This window comes from Sapajus apella, unplaced genomic scaffold (genome assembly GCF_009761245.1).
Source record: "Sapajus apella isolate SASKATOON/1434 unplaced genomic scaffold, GSC_monkey_1.0 scaffold2, whole genome shotgun sequence".
In the NCBI taxonomy this organism is placed as follows: domain Eukaryota; kingdom Metazoa; phylum Chordata; class Mammalia; order Primates; family Cebidae; genus Sapajus; species Sapajus apella.
This window is the reverse complement of record NW_022436942.1, coordinates 27634175-27654526: the sequence shown is the minus strand read 5'-3', so window position 1 is coordinate 27654526 and position 20352 is coordinate 27634175. Positions and strand designations below refer to the sequence as shown.

Sequence of the window (20352 nt, the reverse complement as noted above, 5' to 3'; positions counted from 1 at the left end):
AAAAATTAGCTGGGCATGGTGGCGCGTGCCTGTAATCCCAGCTAATTTTTTGTAGTTTTAGTAGAGACGGGGTTTCACCATGTTGACCAGGATGGTCTCGATCTCTTGACCTCGTGATGCACCCACCTCGGCCTCCCAAAGTGCTGGGATTACAGGCTTGAGCCACCACGCCCGGCCTCTCTATTCTTTTCTTTGTTCATTTACTCTTAGTTTATCTTGCTCTTCTTGATCTAGCTTCTTAAAGTAGAAGCTTAAATTATTGGTTTTAAATATTTATCTTTCTAACATAAGCATTTAAAGACAAAGTTTCTTCTAAGTACTAATTTAGCTGCATCTCACAATTGTTGATATGTTAGCAATTATTATCACTTATTTCAAAATATTTTCTAATTTCCCTTGTGATTTCTTCCTTTACCCATGGGTTATTTAAACATACGTTGCATGCCAGGCACAGTGGCTCATGCCTGTAATCCCAGCACTTTGGGGGGCCAAGGCAAGAGAATTATTTGGGGCCAGGAGTTTGAGACCAGCCTGGGCAATATAGCAAGAACTTGTCTCCACCAAAAAAAAAAAAAAAAAATTAAATTAAATTATCCAGGTATAGTGGCCCCTGTCTCCAGTCCCAGCCATTCAGGAGGCTGAGACAGGAGGATTTTTGAGGCCAGGAGTTTGAGGTTATAGTGAGCTATGATCACACCACTGCACTCCAGCCTAAGCAACAGAGTGAGACTCTTGTCTCTTAAAAAATCATAACAATGGCTGGGTGTGATGGCTCAGGACTGTGATCAATTTGGGAGGCCAAGCTGGGGGGATTACATGAAGTCAGGCGTTCAAGACCAGCCTAGTCAACATAGTGAAACCCTGTCTCTACTAAATATACAAAAATTAGCCAGGCATGGTGGTGGACACCTGTAATCTCAACTACTCGGAAGGCTGAAGCAGGAGAATCACTTGAACCCAGGAGGGGGAGGTTGCAGTGAGCTGAGATCATGCCATTGCACTCCAACCTGGGCAACAAGAGTAAAACTTTATCTCAAAAAAAAAAAATTATAATAATAATATAAAAATGTGTTGCTTAAATTCTGGATATTTTATTGTTGTTTATTTCTAATTTACTTCCCTTGTAGTAATGGAAAATAGTCAGCTTTATACCAATTCTTTGAAATTTATTGTCTTATTTATAGCCCATCATATGGTCTATTTCGGTGAGAATGTGTTTCTTGCTGTTATTTATGAAATGTACTATAAATGTCAATCACATCAAGTTGGTTGATAATGTTAAATTTTCTACATACATACTGATTTTCTGACTACTCATCACATAATGGTTGAGAGAAAAATGTTGAAATACCCAACTGTAATCATTTCAGCTCTATCAGTTTTTCCCTCATTCGCTTCATTTTGAAGCCCTATTATTGTTCTGCCTTCCTGATGAATTCAACTCGTTATCATTATGCAAATCCTTATTTATTCCTAGAAAATGTCTTGCTTGGAACTCTATTTTGTCCTACGTTAATACAACCACTACAGCTTTCTTTGTTATTGTTGTTGCTTTACTTTAATCGCCTCCTTGACAAGTACAGCTTTCTTATGATAATCATTTTCATGACATAGTCTCATGTTCATATTTATAGTTAAAGTCCATTTCTTACAGAACAAAACACTCGTTACCAGGGGCAGGGGTGAGTAGGAAATGAGAAGATGTACATCAGAGAATGCAAAGTGGTAGATATGTAGAATGAACAAGCCTACAGATCAAATTGTACTCTACAGGATTCAAGCTAAATGAGTAGATTTTAGCCGCCCTTGCCACAAACACAAAAACCATGAGTAACTTCATGAGATGATGGATATGTATATTTGCTTCACATTTGCCAGTTTCTTTTTTTTTTTTTTTTTTTTTTTTGGATCACGAGGTCAGGAGTTGGAGACCAGCCTGGCCAACGTGATGAAACATTTGCCAGTTTCTACTCAGGAGCTCTTGTGTCTGCAATACAGCTGCTTGTCGGGTGCTGTAGAAAGCTGTGGTACTGGAGTTCCACCTAGTGTTTGTCTATGGTACTGCAGACTCTGGTGCTGGACCAAACCACCTTGATCACCTTCGTTCTTAACCAGCCCCAACCTGAGCCCTGTCCAGGTCAGTGCTTAAATTTAGGCAGCTCCCTCAGTAGCACCTCCAAAAGTCAGAATGTTGGATTTACATTTCACTCCTTTGCCTTCCCAGAAAGAAGTCAAGAGTTGGAGGTTTCCTCCAGATTATATCATGCCATGCCAGAGGGAAGGGCTCTGATGAGTGAATGCCACAAATTTTCCTGCTAGCTTTTGATGGGGTTGGCTTCACATTCAGCTAGGGTGCAAGAACCTATTAACTGGTTTCTGGATTTTTCAGGCAGGTTTATATATTGTTGAGGTCATGTTCTCATGGAAGAGAGGATCTGGGATTTTTTAACCTGCCATCTTGCTGATGTCCTTTATTATTTTTCTCTGATTAGTGGTCACATTTTTCTGCTTCTTTGTATTTCTACTAATTGTTTCATTAGATGCTGGACATTATGGATATTCTGTCGTTGGGTGTCTGGATTTTAGATTTTGTTGTCTTTCTTTTTTCTGTTGTTATATTTTAGAGACGAGGTTTCACCATCTTGGCCAGGCTGGTCTCAGCCTCCCAAAGTGCGGGGATTACAGGCATGAGCCACCATGCCCAGCCTTTTGTTGTCTTCTTTAAAGAGTTTTGGCCTTGTTCTAGTAGACAGTTAAGATACTTAAGGTTCAGCTTAATAATTTCAAGCTTCATTTTTAGTTTTGTTAAACAGGTCTAGATTAGCTTTTATTTTTGGACTGATTTATAACTATACCTAATTATATTTATACCTTTCTGAGGTATCTGCTGAATGCCCCGTTTTCAATGCGATCTCTCCAACCTGGATGGTTGGAACTCTAACATCTCCTATTCTGTATGAGTTCTATCAGTTACTTAACTTACAGCTCCTAGTAATATTCAGCCAAAGTCTCATCAGATTTCTACATAGGCTTCTGAAATTATTTCTCACTCTACCTCCCTCCTCTTCTGCCCTACAAATTCAAACAATCTCTGCCTCTCCAAACTCTGATCTCTGTCTTAACTTACTCCTCCCAGAGTCCAGGTCTGAAAAGTGTGTCAAGACAGAAAAACCAACGTGATGAGGGCCCACCTCAACTACTTCCCTTCTCTAAGGGATTACAGTTCTGTGCTGTATGTTTTCCTGTAGCTGAAAACAGATATTTTATATGTTGTCCATTTTGTAGTTGTTTACATCAGGAGAACTAGACTGGTACCAGTCATTCCTCCATGGGTGGAAGCTGAAGACACTTACCCTCATTTTTAACTTTCTAAAACCTTTACTATGTTTTAAATTCTAGTGCATATTCCACTCTCTCCATTAACTTCCCTTAATGCTTCTTTTTTTTTTTTTTTTTGTGTCTTAAATGAGTTTTTCTCATGTTTCCCAGGCTGGAGTGCAATGGCGCGATCTCGGCTCACCGCAACCTCCGCCTCCTGGGTTCAGGCAATTCTCCTGCTTCAGCCTCCTGAGTAGCTGGGATTACAGGCACACGCCACCGTGCCCAGCTAATTTTTTGTAGTTTTAGTAGAGACGGGGTTTCACCATGTTGACCAGGATGGTCTTGATCTCTTGACCTCGTGATCCACCCACCTCGGCCTCCCAAAGTGCTGGGATTACAGGCTTGAGCCACCGCGCCCGGCCTCTTAATCCTTCTCAATAAACGATATAGCTCTTTTGTAGTAGTCATCACATACTCCATACTGTAGCATAGTTAATCTGCAGGCAGATCCTATGTCTTGATCATCCAATAAAGCCTAATGTGTGGAGCTCCGAAATGTTTATTTATAAGTTAACCCAATTAAAAAACGGGCAAAGGACCTGAACAGACATTTCTCAAAAGTCATATAAATGACCAATAAATACATGAAAAACTGCTCAGCATCACTAATTATGAGGGAAATACAATTAAAACCACAATGAGATATTGCTTCATACTTGTTAGAATGACTTTTATCAAAAAGATGAAAGATAACAAGTGTTGGAGAGGATGTGGAGAAAAGGGAACTATTTTTCTCAAGAATTTTTTTTTTTTTTTTTTTGAGACAGAGTCTCGTTCTGTCGCCAGGCACCAGGCTGGAGTGCAGTGGCATGACCTCGGCTCACTGCAAACTCCAGCTCCTGGGTTCAAGCAATTCTCCTGCCTCAGCCTCCCGAGTATCTGGGACTACAGGTGTGTGCCACCACAACCAACTAATTTTTTGTATTTTTAGTACAGATAGGGTTTCACCATGTCGGCCAGGATGGTCTCGATCTCTTGACCTCGTGATCTGCTCGCCTCGGCCTCCCAAAGTGCTGGGATTATAGGCATGAGCCACCACTCCCGGCCCTAGATTTTTTATTTCTCTAAATTTGTTATCAGGAGTGACTGAAATAAAAAATATAATTGAGTCCCATCATCATCATCATCATCATCATGGAAATGGCTTTATGAGAAAACTGGTCAGATGAATATTATTGCTTCCCATTTTCAACCAGTAAATAGTTGCCACTGATAAATTGACAGCCAGGAGTCTGTCAAGAATGCTCAAGATACGCTATATAATACAACATGCGTGTTCACAGAGGGGGAATTTCTAGGAAATAACTTAGGTGTACTTCTTGATTTCATCACACAAGACAAGCACAAAAGCACCACCCATGCCTCTAAGAACATTGGACCATGAAGAAATCTTTGCCTCTTTCATCACAGGCAGTCTTCCTCCAGCAGTCGAGCATGCCTGTGTACGTATCAGTTCCTTTGTGCATCATCCTGTGGCAGCGAACAGTGTCAAATGGATAGGAAGTCAACCCAGCAATGGCAGTGGCAGTCTGTGCAATCATCCAGCTGATGATGATGTGAGTGTCCTTGGGATCTGGAAGCATTTCGAAAAGGGAACTCTTATACATTGATGGTGGAAATGTAAATTAGTACACCCGTAATGAAAAATGATATGGAGTTTCCTCAAAAAACTAAAAATAGAATTACCATACAACCCATTAGTCCCACTTCTGCATATATATCCAAAGGAACTGAAACAAATATGTCAAAGGCATAGTTGTGTTCTGTTCACTGCAACATTATTCACAATAGTCAAGATGTGAGAACAACCTAAGTGTCCATCAACAGATGAATGGATAAAGAAAATGTAACATATATACACAATAGTATGCTATTCAGCCTTAAAAGTGGGTGTTTTGAGCCTGCCAAGAAGAATTAAAAAAAAGTGGTGAACACCCTATCATTTCCAACAACATGAATGAATCTGTAGGACATTATGCTAAGTGAAATAAGCCAGGCACAAAAAGACAACTATTTCATGATCTCATTTACATGTAAAATCTAATAAAGTTGATGTCATAGAAGTAGAAAGTAGGAGAGTTACCAGAGTTTGGGGAGAGGGGTGGAAATTGTTGATCAAAGGTACAAAGTTTCAGGTAGAAAGAGTAAGTCTTGGGATCTATTGCAACAGTGGAGTGAATATGGTCAATAATAATAATAAAAATAGGATGTAAATGTCAAATGTCCCACCATAAAAAGAAGATAGGTAAGTGAAGTGATGGATATGTTAATTAGCTTGATTTAATTCTGCCACATTTATACATATATCATTAAATTGTATCCCATAAATGTATGCAACTATGATTCATTGCCCAAATAATGTTAAAATAAATAAAGTTTTTAAATTTTTAATTTGTTGAAACACTGAGATGCCCTAAAAAGATACTGTCTTCTTTTCAGTTAAAATATATATAAAGAGAACAAATAACCTCCCCTCTTAGTGAAATGTTGGCCTATATATAGTTTACAGTCACTCCCAACCCAAAGATTCCATGAAAAAAATGGTTAGGCAAATTCTGCTAGAGCTACATAATGATTATTATATCATTATTTTTAATGTGCGATATATAACATGCTTATAATAAAATACTAGGTAAAACATCAGGATTCAAATTGTACATATGATAATAATTATAGCTATATAAAAAGTGCATATAAAAAGCTAGAAATAAATTTTAACAGCAGAGTTATTATAATGTGTATGTATTGTTCACATATGTTTTTTATCATGATCTAAGACTAGTCTTGAAAGACAATTAGCTTGGTTTTCTAATTATCTTCATGAAGGATGGCTCAGGGTGATCAGTTATTCCAAAGCCAAACTTTGTTTTTATTACATATTGTCCAACATCTTACTGGATTTACCTAACAGCCTTATTGAGAATACTAGTTCCTGTAGTCATCTATAAGTATATTTACAACGAGTTTATCCTGAAGGGCTCACAGAAAGTCTGCAGAGCTGCCAGCTGGCAGAAAAATTTAGTCTAGAGGTAAAGATGTCCAGGAGAGAAGCTGACTCCAAGCCCAGAGCAGGTCTGCCCCCGTCTACACCGAGCCTCAGCATCTGGAGTTCATCTGGGTCAACACTACTCTCTGCCTACAGAGAGGACCACCACTGACCCAACCTAAACATATGGAAAAGAGCTTATCATATTTTTTAAATGTTTGCTCCAGGAGGTTCCTGTGGATGAGGCCCATATTTGCCAACAAACTTCTGGAGGTTCCGGGGAGAAATTCCATTTCACCCGCACTGACCCTGTCCCCTGAGCCTTATCTTATTTTCATACCCCCCCAAAAATGCAGTAAATAACAATAGTTAGCCCCTTAAGAATCACCTCTAGGAAGCCAGCACAGATGAGTAGTCCTGGGTTTTCCAGCACCACCACACCCTTGGTCCTTGTTCTGTAGACTAAATATAATCTCTCTTCTTTATAAGAGTCTCTTGAATATTTGAAAACAGTTATCATATTCTTCCATTCATTTTGCCTTTTCCAGATTCAACATCCCTACATTCTTCATACATCCCTTGTATTTCACAGTTTTCAAGCCCTGATTGATGATGGTCAACAATAAGCCTAAATTATTTTCACATAAATGACTACTAAATTGGGTCTTACCCTTCCTATACTTGTGTAACCGGTTGTTAAAATCTACATGCAGAGTTTATATGTGCCTCTGTTAAATTCCATTTTGTTTTTAGTTTGGCATTCCAAAGGCAAGATTATTTTGAATTACAATTGTCACCGATAATATTGACTTTCCCTCTGTTTCATATCATCTGAAGTTTGACGCGCCATGTATATTTACTATGACTATTGAAGTTATTGCTAAAAATAGGTGACGAAGATAAGATCTACACCTTCTCCTTTTCAGTAGACAGATTTCTTCAGCTTTTTAGTTATTGATGAGTAATTTTGGTGTATGGTAACCAAACTAAAAGCATTATCTCTAACCACACAGTCATCATCCTTTCTGTGAATCTTTACTAAGATTAATACGCCCTTTCTCTGCCCCTTTCTCTTAATTGTTTAAGTATTAATACTGTCAGTAAAAGACATCATATGAGGTTTTACATTAGGATCAGCATTACAAAGATCCTGGTGATCCCTTACGGGACTTCCAGCTAGTCTATAAAGCATCTATTTGAGAATTTTACCAGGGACCAAAGTAAAATTCCCTGGTCAGCAAGGGCAGTGCTTCTAACTTTGTAATCATAAGCATTGGCTCAGAGTGGACTTAAGAAGTTTCAGGTCAGTTGACTAGTTGGTTGATTTGGTTAGTTTCATTAGTTTCTTCCTTTGCTCCATCTCTCTGCTAAACCCAGAATCCTATTTCACTCTCAATTCCAGTCACTTCTTGGCTCTTTAAGAAATCATTAGTATATAGAGGACAGAATATGTTCAAATACATATGAAAACATTGTTCTGTGTCTGTATCCCCATATAACTGAATGTGGGTCTGCATGATGTAAGCCCAAAGCCAGAGGAAAGGTAGAATCAGGCCAGAAACACAAAAACCCTCTGTTCTCATTGCCATCTGCTAATGTGAGATGTCATCTTTCTTAATTTCAAAAGTGAGAAAAGTCTCTATCACATTGAGCTTTCTGGTTTCTTCCTCCTACACACACACACATTTTTTGACTTCCATATCCATTCTTATTCATGATTCCATCTCAAGCTTCCAATATTCCCTCAACTATAGGGGATGACCAATGATTCCTCCTCCTCTTTTCGTAGTCACATAAACGTCTCTTTGTCCGACTCTAGCATTAACTGTCAGATGCTGCAAGTTTTTCATGGCAATTTGCTGTTGGAATTCATTTATTCATTCCACAAGGTCCTCCTATGCATTTGGTGTGAAAGTAGTGCTGCAATAACTGAGAGAAGGAAACCTACATCAGAATAGAAGTTTCCAAAGAACCCACAGTTAGTTAAGATAAACGGAGCATTTGACCTGTATGGAAAATATAAGGCAGGAGAACCAAGAAAAACAGAGTGTTTCCAGATTCCAACAAACTGATCAGAGATTGGGCAAAGTTTGGAAATGGCTTTACCAAGGGTCACCAGGACACCTGTTCAAGGAGAAAGAGTGGTTTCCCAGGGGAGAGGGATCTGGGTTAATTCAGACCTTTCTGTGTTGCATATCTCACTGAACAGATACTATAGATTGCTCATCTGGATTTCCAAGTGACGCTTTCTTGGAAAGAAAAAATAGTCTGAGATGAGTGGCAGCCTCAGGGATGTGCCTGACTTCAGAGTAGGACAAACTCCCCTGGAGGCGATGGGCGCACCTCCCACCCTTCCACAGTTCACCACTTGTGGTCCTCCTGTTGGTGCCCAGCCACGACTGCCAGGTAAATAGCTCCCTGCCGACTGGAAGAATGTTACGCTGCTCTCTAATTTTGACATTTCTATCACTTAAAAAGGATTTGGGGCTGGGTCCAGTGGCTCATGCCTATAATCCCAGAACTTTGAGAGGATCACTTGAGCCTAGAAATTTGAGATCAGCATGGACAACATAAGGAGACCTCATTTCTATTTGTTTGTTTTTGTTTATTTGTTTTTTGAGATGCAGTCTCACTCTGTCTCCAGGCTGGAGTGCAGTGGTATGATCTCGGCTCACCACAACCTCCACCTCCTGGGTTCAAGCGATTCTCCTGCCTCAGCCTCCTGAGTAGCTGGGACTATAGACGCATGCCACCATGCCCAGCTAATTTTTATATTTTTAGTAGAGACGAGGCTTCATCATGTTGGCCAGGATGGTCTTGATCTCTTGATCTTGTGATCCGCCCACCTCGGCCTCCCAAAGTGCTGGAATTATGGGCATAAGCCACCGCACCTGGCCTTCTATTTAAAAAAAAAAAAAAAAAAAAAGTTTTTAAAGTAGCCAAGCATGGTGGCATGTGTTTATAGTCCCAGCTACTTGGAAGGCTGAGGCGGGAGGATGGCTTGAGCACAGGAAGTCGAGGCTGCAGTGAGCTGTGACTGCACCACTGCACTCTTAATCTGGGTAAGCCCCCATCTCAAAAAAAAACAGAAAGGTGGGTAGAACAGGTTGAGAAAGCACTGTAGAACAGCAGACCATTCAGGAGCCTTAGAGTCAGGCAAACCCGGTTTCACATCATGACTCCATCATGATGACAATGAATAATTGACTTGAACAAACCAGGTCTGTTTCTCTTCCACAGCTGGGAGACAATAAGGCCTGTCTCCAATGTGTGCTGTGATGAATAAATGGATAACCAAGCATGGAGTGTGCCCATAATAGGATCTTAGATAATATTAACGAGCTTCCTTCTTTTGAGATCAGAACTGGAAGCAGCAGCAGTCCAGTGGTGACAGTGGGAACCAGACTACCTGGCTGATCCTAGTGGGCTCCGGGGAGCTGCAACACCTGGGCTTCCTTCCCTTCACTCTCTTCCTGGCCATCTAATGTGGTGACAATCAGGGGCAATGCCCTCATGGTGCTGGCTGTGGCCTCTAGTCAGACACGCCACACACCAATGTGCTTCCTCCTCTGCCACTCCTCCCAGCTGGAGATTGCACATCATACTGCAGCCGTTGCAGAGTTTTCTGGAGGGGAGGGAAGTCATCTCACTAGTCAGCTATCTGGCCCAGTTCTACATGTTTCCTCGCTGGCTGCAGCTGAGTGCCTCCTACTCTCTGCCATGTCCTATGACAGTTACTTGGCCATCTGACGCCCCTTTCACTATCCTGCCCTGATGAGCACCTGGTTTTGTAGTTGCCTGGCCACTAGTGCTTGGTTCAGTGGCTTTTTCTCCTCTGCCTTCACTCTGGCCCTGGCAGCACCTCTGTCCTGGCAGAGAGGGAGGTTGACCACTATTCCTGTGACTTTGCCCCAATAGTAGTAGGGCCATTCTGTGGGGAGTCATGTGGGGGAGCTGAAGTCAGCATCTCAGGCTTCCTGACACTGGCTCCCTTCCTACTGATGGTGGCATCCTATGCCTTTATTCTGAGGCCTGTACTGCAAATACAATCAAGCCATGAGAGGCAGAAAGCCTTCTTCACCTGTTCCTCCCACCTCAGCATAGTTGGGGTATTTTATGGCACCCTCATCCTGGTCTATGTGGCCCCAACAGACCACATGTCCCCCTTGCTTTAAAAGGTCTTCTCTGTCCTATACATGCCATTCATTCCCATGGTCAACTCCATCATCCACAGCCTCAAGAACCAAGAGGTGAGGGGGCTCTGCACAGGCTCAGGGGACAGCTCATTCCAGGACACACTCACTGAGGGGGACAGGACAACTTCTGACTTCTTCCTGGATTGATTTCAGCTTAGCCCTTCCTCAAAGTCTGATGGACTAGAGACCATTACAATAAAAAGATGGAGACTGTAAGACTGAAGGTGGATGTCTAACAAAATGAGGTAAATGTATTTTCCAGTTGCAATTGGGTAGGGATCAAAATCTCCTGCCTAGTTGAGAGCCTAAACACTATAGACATTCCATAAATATTAGTTGAAAAAAATTAATGAATTCATACCATTGTCTCTCGGTATCCATGAAGGACTAGTTCCTGACACCACTCCCACCACACCAAAATCTGTCGATGATCAACTCCTTTTTATAAAATGGCACAACAGGCCAGGCAAAGTGGCTTATGCCTGTAATCCCAACACTTCGGGAGGCCAAGGGAGGCGGATCACTTGAGGTTCGAGACCGGCCTGGCCAACGTGGTGAAATCCATTTCCACCAAAAATACAAAAAGTAGCCAGGCATGGTGGTGCATGCTTATAATCCCAGCTACTCAGGAGGCTGAGGCAGGAGAATCGCTTGAACCTGGGAGGCAGAGGTTGCAGTGAGCTGGGATTGTGCCATTACACTCTGCACTCCAGCCTGGGTGACAGAATGAGACTCCGTTAAAAAAAAAAAAAAAAAAAAAAAGGAAAAGAACAAATGAAACTCAAAGTAGGCAGAAGAAAGGAAGAATCAAAGTGGATCCAAGTGTTCTACTACCTATGAGTAAAATTTAAAAAAAAAAAAATCACCGGGCGCGGTGGCTCAAGCCTGTAATCCCAGCACTTTGGGAGGCCGAGGCGGGTGGATCACGAGGTCAAGAGATCGAGACCATCCTGGTCAACATGGTGAAACCCCGTCTCTAATAAAAAAAAATACAAAAAAATTAGCTGGGCATGGTGGTGCGTGCCTGTAATCCCAGCTACTCAGGAGGCTGAGGCAGGAGAATTGCCTGAACCCAGGAGGCGGAGGTTGCGGTGAGCCGAGATCGCGCCATTGCACTCCAGCCTGGGTAACAAGAGTGAAACTCCGTCTCAAACAAAAAAAAAAAAAAAAAAAAAAAAAAAAATCAAAGTGGAAATCACTGAATTAGAAAACAGAAAAATAGAAAAATATTAATAAAAACAAAAGCTGGGTGGGGGGCTAGGGGAGGGGTAGCATTAGCAGAAATACCTAATGTAGATGACAGGCTGATGGGTGCAGCAAATCACCATGTCACATGTATACCTATGTAATAAACCTGTATGTTCTGCATATGTATCTCAGAGCTTAAAGTATAATCATAATTTTTTAAATGCTGTTGCTTTAATAAGATCAATACATTTAATAGTACTTTAGGCTAGGTGCAGTGGCTCATGCCTGTAATCCCAGCACTTTGAGAGGCCAAGGCTGGAGGACAGCTTGAGGCTAGGTGTTCAAGACCAGCCTAGACAACAAAGTGAGACCTTGTCTCTAGAGAAAATTAAAAGATTATCCGAGTGTGATGACACACACCTGTTGTCCCAGCTACACAGAAGGGTGAAGGGGGAGGACTGCCTGAACCCAGGTGATTGAGGCCGCTGTGAGCCATGATAGTGCCACTGCACTCCAGCCTGGGCAACAGAACAAAACAAAGAACTTTAGTCAGACTAACAAGGGGAAAAAAGAAGACACGGCCTACCAATATCTACACTGAACTACAATGCAGATTATCAAAACAGGACAAGAGTAAGGTGAGCAGGACACTTAGGAGGTAAAATTAAAGGGGTCACTTTGCACAATCCTAAGAGTGAGTGCCTCCTTAAGTTTTGCACCACCGCTGTCTCACTTGCCTCACCCTAGTCCCAGCCCTCATTCTATATTTAAAAAAAAAATGATTATGAACTTTATGATTATAAATGCCACAACTTAGATGTAATAGACAATTTCTAGAAAGACACAAATTACCAAACCTCAAAAGAGGAACAGATAACCTAGTCTTCTAGCTATTGAAGAAACTGAAACTGTTAAAAAACCTCACTGGGGAATTTTACCAAACATTAATAAAGAAAAAATACCAATTCTACAGGAACTTCTTCAAAAATTGGAAAAGAGGCAATAATTCTAAGAAACCAGCATTACTATCATGCCAAACCCAGATAAAGATATTGTAAGAAAATAAACTGCATGGCCAGGCTCACTGGCTCATGCCTGTAATCCCAGCATGTTGGGAGGCCAAGGTGGGCAGATCATGAGGTCAAGAGATCGAGACCATCCTGACCAACATGGTGAAACCCTATCTCTACTTTTAAAAAAATACAAAAATTAGCTGGGCATGGTGGTATGTACCTATAGTCCCAGCTACTCAGGAGGCTGAGGCAGGAGAATCGCTTGAACCCAGAGGCAGAGGTTGCAGTGCACCAAGATCACACCACTGCACTCCAGCCTGACAACAAAGTGAGATTCCATCTCAAAAAAAAAAGAAAGAAACATAACGTCAGCCGGGTGCAGTGGCTCACACCTGTAATCTCAACACTTTGGGAGGCTGAAGTGGGTGGATCACTTGAGGTCAGGAGTTTAAGACCAGCCTGGCAACATCGTGAAACTCTGTTTCTACTAAAACTATTAAAAAAAAAAAAAAAAGAGTAGCTAGGCATGGTGGCGGGCACCTGTAATCCCAGCCTGTAATCGGCAGTCTAAGGCAGGAGGATCGCTTGAACTCAGGAGATGGAGGTTGCAGTGAGCTAAGATAGTGCCACGGCACTCCAGCATGGGTGACAGAGTAAGACTCCATCCCAAAAAAATAAAGAAAAGAGAGGGCCGGGCGTGGTGGCTCACGCCTGTAATCCTAGCACTTTGGGAGGCCGAGGTGGGTGGATCACCTGAGGTCAGGAGTTCAAGACCAGCCTGGCCATGATGGTGAAACCCCATCTTAAAAAAAAAAAAAATTAAGAAAAGAGAAACTACAGATCAATAATTGCTCACGAACATAAATGCAAAATTTCTAAACAAACTTCTGGCAATTAAAACCAACAACATTAAAGGAATAACATAACAAATGTTGGCAAGGATATGGAGAAACTGGAACCCTTGTCCATTGATAACAGGAATGTAAAATGCCACTAGGGAAAACAGTATGGCAATCCCTCAGATATTAACAATGGAATGTCCATATGATCCAGTAATTCCATTTCTGGATATATACCCAAAAGGATTGAAAGCAGGGTCTTTAACAGATATTTGGCCAGGCGCAGTGGCTCACGCCTATAATCCCAGGACTTTAGGCAGATGGCTTGAACTCAGGAGTTCCAGACCAGCCTAGGCAACATTGCAAAACCCTATCTCTACAAAAAATATAAAAACTAGTCAGCATGGCGGCAAGTGCCTGTACTCCCAGCTACTCAGGAGGCTGTGGCAGGAGGTTCCCTTGAACCCAGGATGAGGAGACTGCCATGAGCCAAGATCATGCCACTGCACTCCAGCCTGAGCAGCAGAGTAAGACCCTGTCTCAAAAAAACAAAACAGATAATTGTACACTCATGCTCATAGTAACATTAATCTGAAGAGCCAATATGTGGAAGTAACTCAAATGTCCATTGACAGATAAATGGGTACTAAAATGTGATGTATATGTATAATGGAATATTATACAGTCTTAAAAAGGAAGGAAGGTAGATAGCAAATACCTTTGGGTGAAAAAAAGGAAGCAAAGCTGGGTGCAGTTTTGAGAGACCAAGGTGAGAGGATCACTTGAGCCCAAGAGTTTGAGACCAGCCTAGACAATATAGTAAGAAGCCATCTGTACCCAAAAAAAAAAAAAAAAAAAAAAAAAAAAAAATATTAGCCTGTTGTGGTGATGGACACCAGTAGTCCCAGTTACTTGGGAGGCTGACCTGGAATGACCTCTTAAGCCTAACAGGTCAAGGTTGCAGCAAGCTATGATCATGCCACTGCACTCCAGCCTGGATGACAGAGCAAGAGCCTGCCTCAAAATAGAAAAATAAAAATAAAAAGGAGGGAAATTCTGACATATGGATGAACATTAAAAACATTAATCCAAGTGAAATAAGTCAGTCACAAAAGTCAGTCATACTGTATGATTCCACTTAGAATCATACCTAGTCGAATTTGTTTTGACCTAAAGATGCTAATGTTCAGTAGTAATGAGAGCACTGGTAATCCATGGCATGATCTGGCAATAGAGATACACAAAATTTAAAAGAAGCAAGGCAAGGCCGGGAGTGGTGGCTCACACCTGTAATCCAAGCACTTTGGAGGCCAAGGCGGGTGGATCACCTGAAGTCGGGAGTTCAAGACCAGCCTGACCAACATGGTGAAGCCCTTGTCTTAAAAAAAAAGAAAAAAAAAAAAAGAAGAAAAAATAAATAAAATAAAAGCAGCAAGGTGGTGGCCAGGTGTGGTGGCTCACACCTGCAATCCCAGCACTTTGGGAGGCCCTAGGCAGGTGTCGCTTGAGGTCAGGAGTTTGAGACCAGCCTGGCCAAGATGGTGAAACCCTGTCTCTAATAAAAATACAAAAATTAGCTGGGTGTGGTGGTGCATGCCTGTAACTGCAGCTACTCGGTATAAGGGTAGCCAAGAGAAAGGAGAATAGACCAAAAGTCAGGCAAGAAAGTTTTATTAACCTGCCAGGCTGCTCTGTACCAGTCAGAGGAGGCAGCCCTGGACTTACAAAACCAGGGGCTGTTATATAGGGTGAGAGGGGCATAAGGGAGTTTCAGCACTAAGGTCATCTATTCGCTGTTAACAGGCACAAAGATAGTTTGTTAACTTGTAACAGACCTACAGTACATTATCCTGTGAGTTTTGTAATGATAGTCTTTTAAAAAAAGAGAAAAACCAGGAATTTTTTTACAGATATGTGTCAAACAGGAATTTATAAGTATGGATAACCAATATATGTTTTCCCCGTCCTCCCGTGAAATGCCCAGACGGCTATAATCAGGCTTTGCTTAATTGTAGCATGTCTGGCAGTCTTGATGTGGCACCTAGGTAGGGGTTCAGAAATGCAGCTGCCCAGCAATCAGACTGGGGAGAAGGGGTCAGCTTGTACAGCTTGTCCCTAACATTCAGGAGTCTGAGGCACAAGAATAGCTTGAACTCAGGAGGCGGAAGTTGCAGTGAACCAAGAGTGTGCCACTGCACTCCAGTCTGGGCAACAGAGCAAGACTGTCTCAAAAAAAAAAAAAAAAAAAAAAAAATCCTGTCTTCCTTGGATAGAATGAATTATTATTCCCAATTCCTTATCTCCTTCATGTGATCTTCCAGACCACATATTGGACAGGGTATTATTTCCCCACTACATCAAGGTTGAATTTGGCCATGCAACCTGCTTTTAGCCAATGAAATGTTGGCAGATAAGACACAAGTAAATGAAAAATGTGCTTGCCTGGTGTCATTTGGCCTCTTGTGCTTCTGTGATTGCCAGAAGAGAGCTGCACTTTCCATCTACCCACATCCCAGAATGAAACATTTGGAAAAGATCTGATCTCAACCCAAATTCTGGCTCCTGAAGTAGAGTCTCCTCCCCACCCCAACCCATGAGCAATCCACTAGACCCAGGAGCAAGAAAATAAATGCTATTGTAAGCCACTGAGTTTTGGGGTAGTTTATGACACAGCAAAGGCACTGACAAATACTTTCTCACTCCAGTACTTCTCCAAAGAGTCCTCTTTACTCTCCCACCACAAACCCTAACCCTCCTTAATTAGCACGATTCTTCATTGTGTGGATGCAGATTCTGTACCACCCTTGGTGACTGGTATTACAGTTGGTTAAAATGTTTACTGATCCCTAATTTCATGGTTAGTTACCCAGAAGGGAGATTTAGAAGAGGCCCTATCCTTTGTCCCATTACAAACCCAGGGAGGGAATCTAAAGTTCCCACGCAGAACAATCCAACCAGTAACTAATATAAACAGATCCTTAATCAAAATCTAATGCCACTCCTTTCTGCTCCTTACATAAAATCATCAAAGTTAAGAGTGCATACATATTTTTTGTGGACGTTTACTATGCACTTAAGAAATAAAAGTTGGCCGGGCGCAGTGGCTCACACCTGTAATCCCAACACTTTGGGAGGCTGAGGCGGGAGGATCATGTGAGCTCAGGAATTTGAGACCAAACTGATCAACATGGTGAAACCCCGTCTCTACTAAAAATACAAAAAAATTAGCTGGGCGTGGTAGCACATGCCTGTAATCCCAGCTACTCAGGAGGCTGACGTAGAATTGCTTAAGCCCTGGAGGCAAAGGTTGCAGTGAGCTGAGATCAAAATCACACCACTGCACTCCACATGGTGGCAGGCACCTGTATTCCCTGCTACCTGGGAGGCTGAGACAGGAGAATCACTTGAACCAGGGAGATGGAGGTTGCAGTGAGCCGAGATGGCGACACTGCACTCCAGCCTGGCTGGTAAGAGCGAAAGTCTCAAAAAAAAAAAAAAAAAAAAAAAAGGGAAAGTCAATTTTTTTCTTTAGGGCACTTCTTTTGACAGAGCTTTGGATGTGGAGTATTTTTATTCAATCCTAGAAGCACAACATTGTTTTTAGTCTTTTAAAAATCAATTAGGGTTGGGCACGATGGCTCACACCTATAAATCCCAGCACTTTGGGAGGCTGAGGTAGGTGGATTGCTTGAGGCCAGGAGTGGAGGTTGCAGTGAGCCGAGATTGTGCCATTGCACTCCAGCCTAGCGGACAAGAACAGGACAGTCTTTAAAAAAAAAAAAGTAGCGTCTGTCTTAGGCATGATATGGCACTTAAGTCCGATTTAACAGGCTGAGGCAGGAAAATGGCTTGAGCTCAGGAGTTCGAGACTACAGTGAACTATAATCATGACACTGCCCTACGGCCTTCGTGACAGAGTAAGATCCCATCTCAAATATAAATAAACACATAAATAAAAAGAAACAATGTTTATCTTTATGGATAAAGTGTAAAATGTACTAGTCTAGGCTGGACGTGGTGGCTCACGCCTGTAATCCTGGCACTTTGGGAGGCTGAGGCAGGTGAATCACTTGGGAGACAGAGCGAGACTCCATCTCAAAATAAAATAAAAATAATACTAGACCATGGGATCAAAAAAGCAGTGAACTACAAACTGAAAAACAGTATCACTGGAAGACCTAGTGAAGGCAATCTCCCTAGGGGTTCATCATCTGATGAGCCTTTTATGAGTTACTTTCGTCTATTCCTGAATGAAATACTTAAAGATGATGGTGTAACTATGTAAACTATTCTGTGCCCATTTCAGTTCTTATAGAAAGTAATCTAATCTTTTGGGCTTTTTGTCATAATGCAGCGTAGAAATACACGATTGCTAGTGTAGGTGCCTCAACCCTAACTAAACTTCTATTTTAACCCCGCTGTAAGATTCAGCGTCAAAACCATCTTGACATTCTATGTCTATCTTAGTGATCCAGCATCGGCCCCAATTTCTCTGTTTTAAGTATATTTCTACCACTAAAGAATTATGAGATAGCATTTTTTTTTTTTTTTTTAAGATGGAGCCTCACTCTGTCACCAGGCTGGAGTGCAGTGTCACAATCTCAGCTCACTGCAACCTCTGCCTGCCAGGTTCATGGGATTCTCCTGCCTCAGCCTCCCAAGTGGCTGGGATTACAGGCATGCACCACCAGGCCCAGCTAATTTTTGTGTTTTTAGTAGAGACGGGGTTTCACCATGTTGGCCAGGATGGTCTCCAATCTCTTGGTCTCGAATCTCTTGAACTCATGATCCGCCCACCTTGGCCTCCCAAAGTGCTGGGATTATAGGCCTGAGCCACCACACCCAGCCTATCATTATTTTTTTTAAATAATTATTTAAAATTTAAAAGTATAGACACAGAGTCTCATTATGTTCCCCAGGCTAGTCTTGAAGTCCTGAGCTCAAGTGATAGCTCACAAACCTCACCCTCCCAAAGTGCTGGAATTACAGGCATCAGTCACCACGCCCGGCAGATGGCATTGGCATTGTGAGAAATGGGAGTGGGTGTAGGGGACAGAGAGAGGAGGGTAAAAAGAAGAAAGATATTTGGGACTGAGTGGCTTTAATAAGTCCTGCCCTTTTCTTTTACTTCTTCCTTCAAAGCAAAACCAAAATGAGCTACTGAAAGTTTACTTCCTGGGATGCAAGTATTATCTGTCCCAACTTCCCTTTCCCATCAGATAGGTCCCTAAAACCGTAAAAAATACTATACTCTCAAACAAACATGCATTCAATTCAGGTGATTGATATTTTCATAACATTTTCTTTAACATTTAATAGAAACTATATACAATAAATTTTTACTCTATTTTACATAAGATAGCCACCACAGAAATTTACATAGGTTAAAAGCAAGATGGATAAGGAGGACACAGTCCTGTGGGCTATTTTCTCAGAGGATAAAAGCCAGAATTCACCAGGGAAAGGGGTTCAAGACTGCTCAATTAAGTAGAGGTAAAGAAACGCTGAACTGCAAGGCCTTTAGATAGAGATAACCAGATATTAGGGCCATCACTATCTCAAGGACACCACTCACAAAGACAGCTCCCACCTAGCTACTTAAGTGGATTTCTATCTATGACTTTGGAAATCCCATTACAAAGATGTCTCTTTCCTTTTAGGTATAGTCCCAAATAATCCCAGAAGCTTTGATAAGGATTATCAAAGCTCTTTGTCTTCCCAAAAAACCCACAACTTTTCAAAAGTATCAGTCTATTCCCTCAAAATTTGGTTTTATGTCTGACTGTAATACTCAATCCAGAAGAAAAACAAGGTAGTTGAGTTGCCTGTGTTTTGTGAGAGATGATCAGAAATACTTCTTTGAAGAATGAGAAATTTAAATCTGCCAAAGTAAAATGGTTCCCAAAACTATCAACTAATAGAAGTGGGTTCTGGCTTCCCATTTGCAGTAGCCAATCCACTCTGAGACAATGGTGCAGAAGCCTTCTCAGAATTTCGAGATCCCAGGGATCTGCACCCATCTCCAGCCATCTGCATCTGGCCCTGTTAAAAAAAGGCACTGCAGTTAGAAATTCATTCACTGTGGTCTGAAGTATTAATCTGACTTATCAATGGCCACTTATACTAGCAATAAGAACAATACGGCAGAAATAAATTAATTCTGGGCAGATGTTCTTCCCTATATTAGCTATTCCTGTCCCTTGGAAGAGCCCGTTGTTGAGGATATTCCAATGGGATGGAGAGCTGTAGGCTGTTTCTTCCAAATGAAATAGCCATTCCCTGCTGAGGTCCCAGAACAGCCAACAGACCACAGGAAGATAGTCCTTTAGGCCTCTGTTTGAAACCATCAGCTATAGTACAACTGCTGGTCTTCAGTCAGGGCCACTGGAATTCTACCCAAAGTCCACAGAAACAACTCAAATCACATTACATTACTGGTCCTTCTACAATGAGACCAATTTCAGTGCTGAACTCTCCCTCAGAAGGTACAATTTACCCAGATTACTTGTCTCAAGCTTTTATTTAAATAAATTTATGTCCTACTCTGGGATATGAGGATCGGGGGCCATTAGGTAGTCTAAGCCCATCTGGAGAACTACAGCAACAAGGGTATTCAGGAGCAGAGTGGAGCTTTCTCTAAAGTGCTTTGCTTATATGGTATTCAATGAGCGAGAGCCATAGTGGAGCATCTTTATACTAGTGATAACACCCCATTCCCCTCCAGGAGTACATGCTAGCCAGCAGGGAAC

The 20352-nt window shown here is 41.8% G+C and overlaps 1 protein-coding gene, 2 long non-coding RNA genes and 1 other non-coding gene across 6 annotated transcripts in view; 1 reads left to right on the top strand and 3 right to left on the bottom strand.

Moving 5' to 3' along the window:
- Positions 1-4506: 4506 nt before the first annotated feature.
- LOC116562727 lies at positions 4507-12210 on the bottom strand. The gene is made up of 2 exons (XR_004274080.1): positions 12172-12210; positions 4507-4954 (listed from the first exon to the last, which is right to left on the bottom strand). It is a non-coding gene; the product is annotated as an uncharacterized LOC116562727 (long non-coding RNA).
- Positions 12211-15178: 2968 nt separating this feature from the next.
- Positions 15179-15437, top strand: LOC116562721. The gene is made up of 2 exons (XR_004274078.1): positions 15179-15270; positions 15304-15437. It is a non-coding gene; the product is annotated as an uncharacterized LOC116562721 (long non-coding RNA).
- A 3430-nt stretch (positions 15438-18867) lies between these two features.
- KANSL2 (KAT8 regulatory NSL complex subunit 2) overlaps positions 18868-20352 on the bottom strand; it is a 30261-nt gene continuing 28776 nt past the window's right edge. For all 3 annotated transcript variants that reach the window (XM_032294981.1, XM_032294988.1, XM_032295002.1), the window contains exon 10: positions 18868-19645. In XM_032294981.1, coding sequence (XP_032150872.1) covers positions 19514-19645 — 132 coding nt within the window. In that variant the 3' untranslated portion in view covers positions 18868-19513. The remainder of the gene's footprint in view (positions 19646-20352) is intronic.
- LOC116528025 lies at positions 19852-19988 on the bottom strand. The gene has a single exon (XR_004258818.1). It is a non-coding gene; the product is annotated as a small nucleolar RNA SNORA2/SNORA34 family (small nucleolar RNA).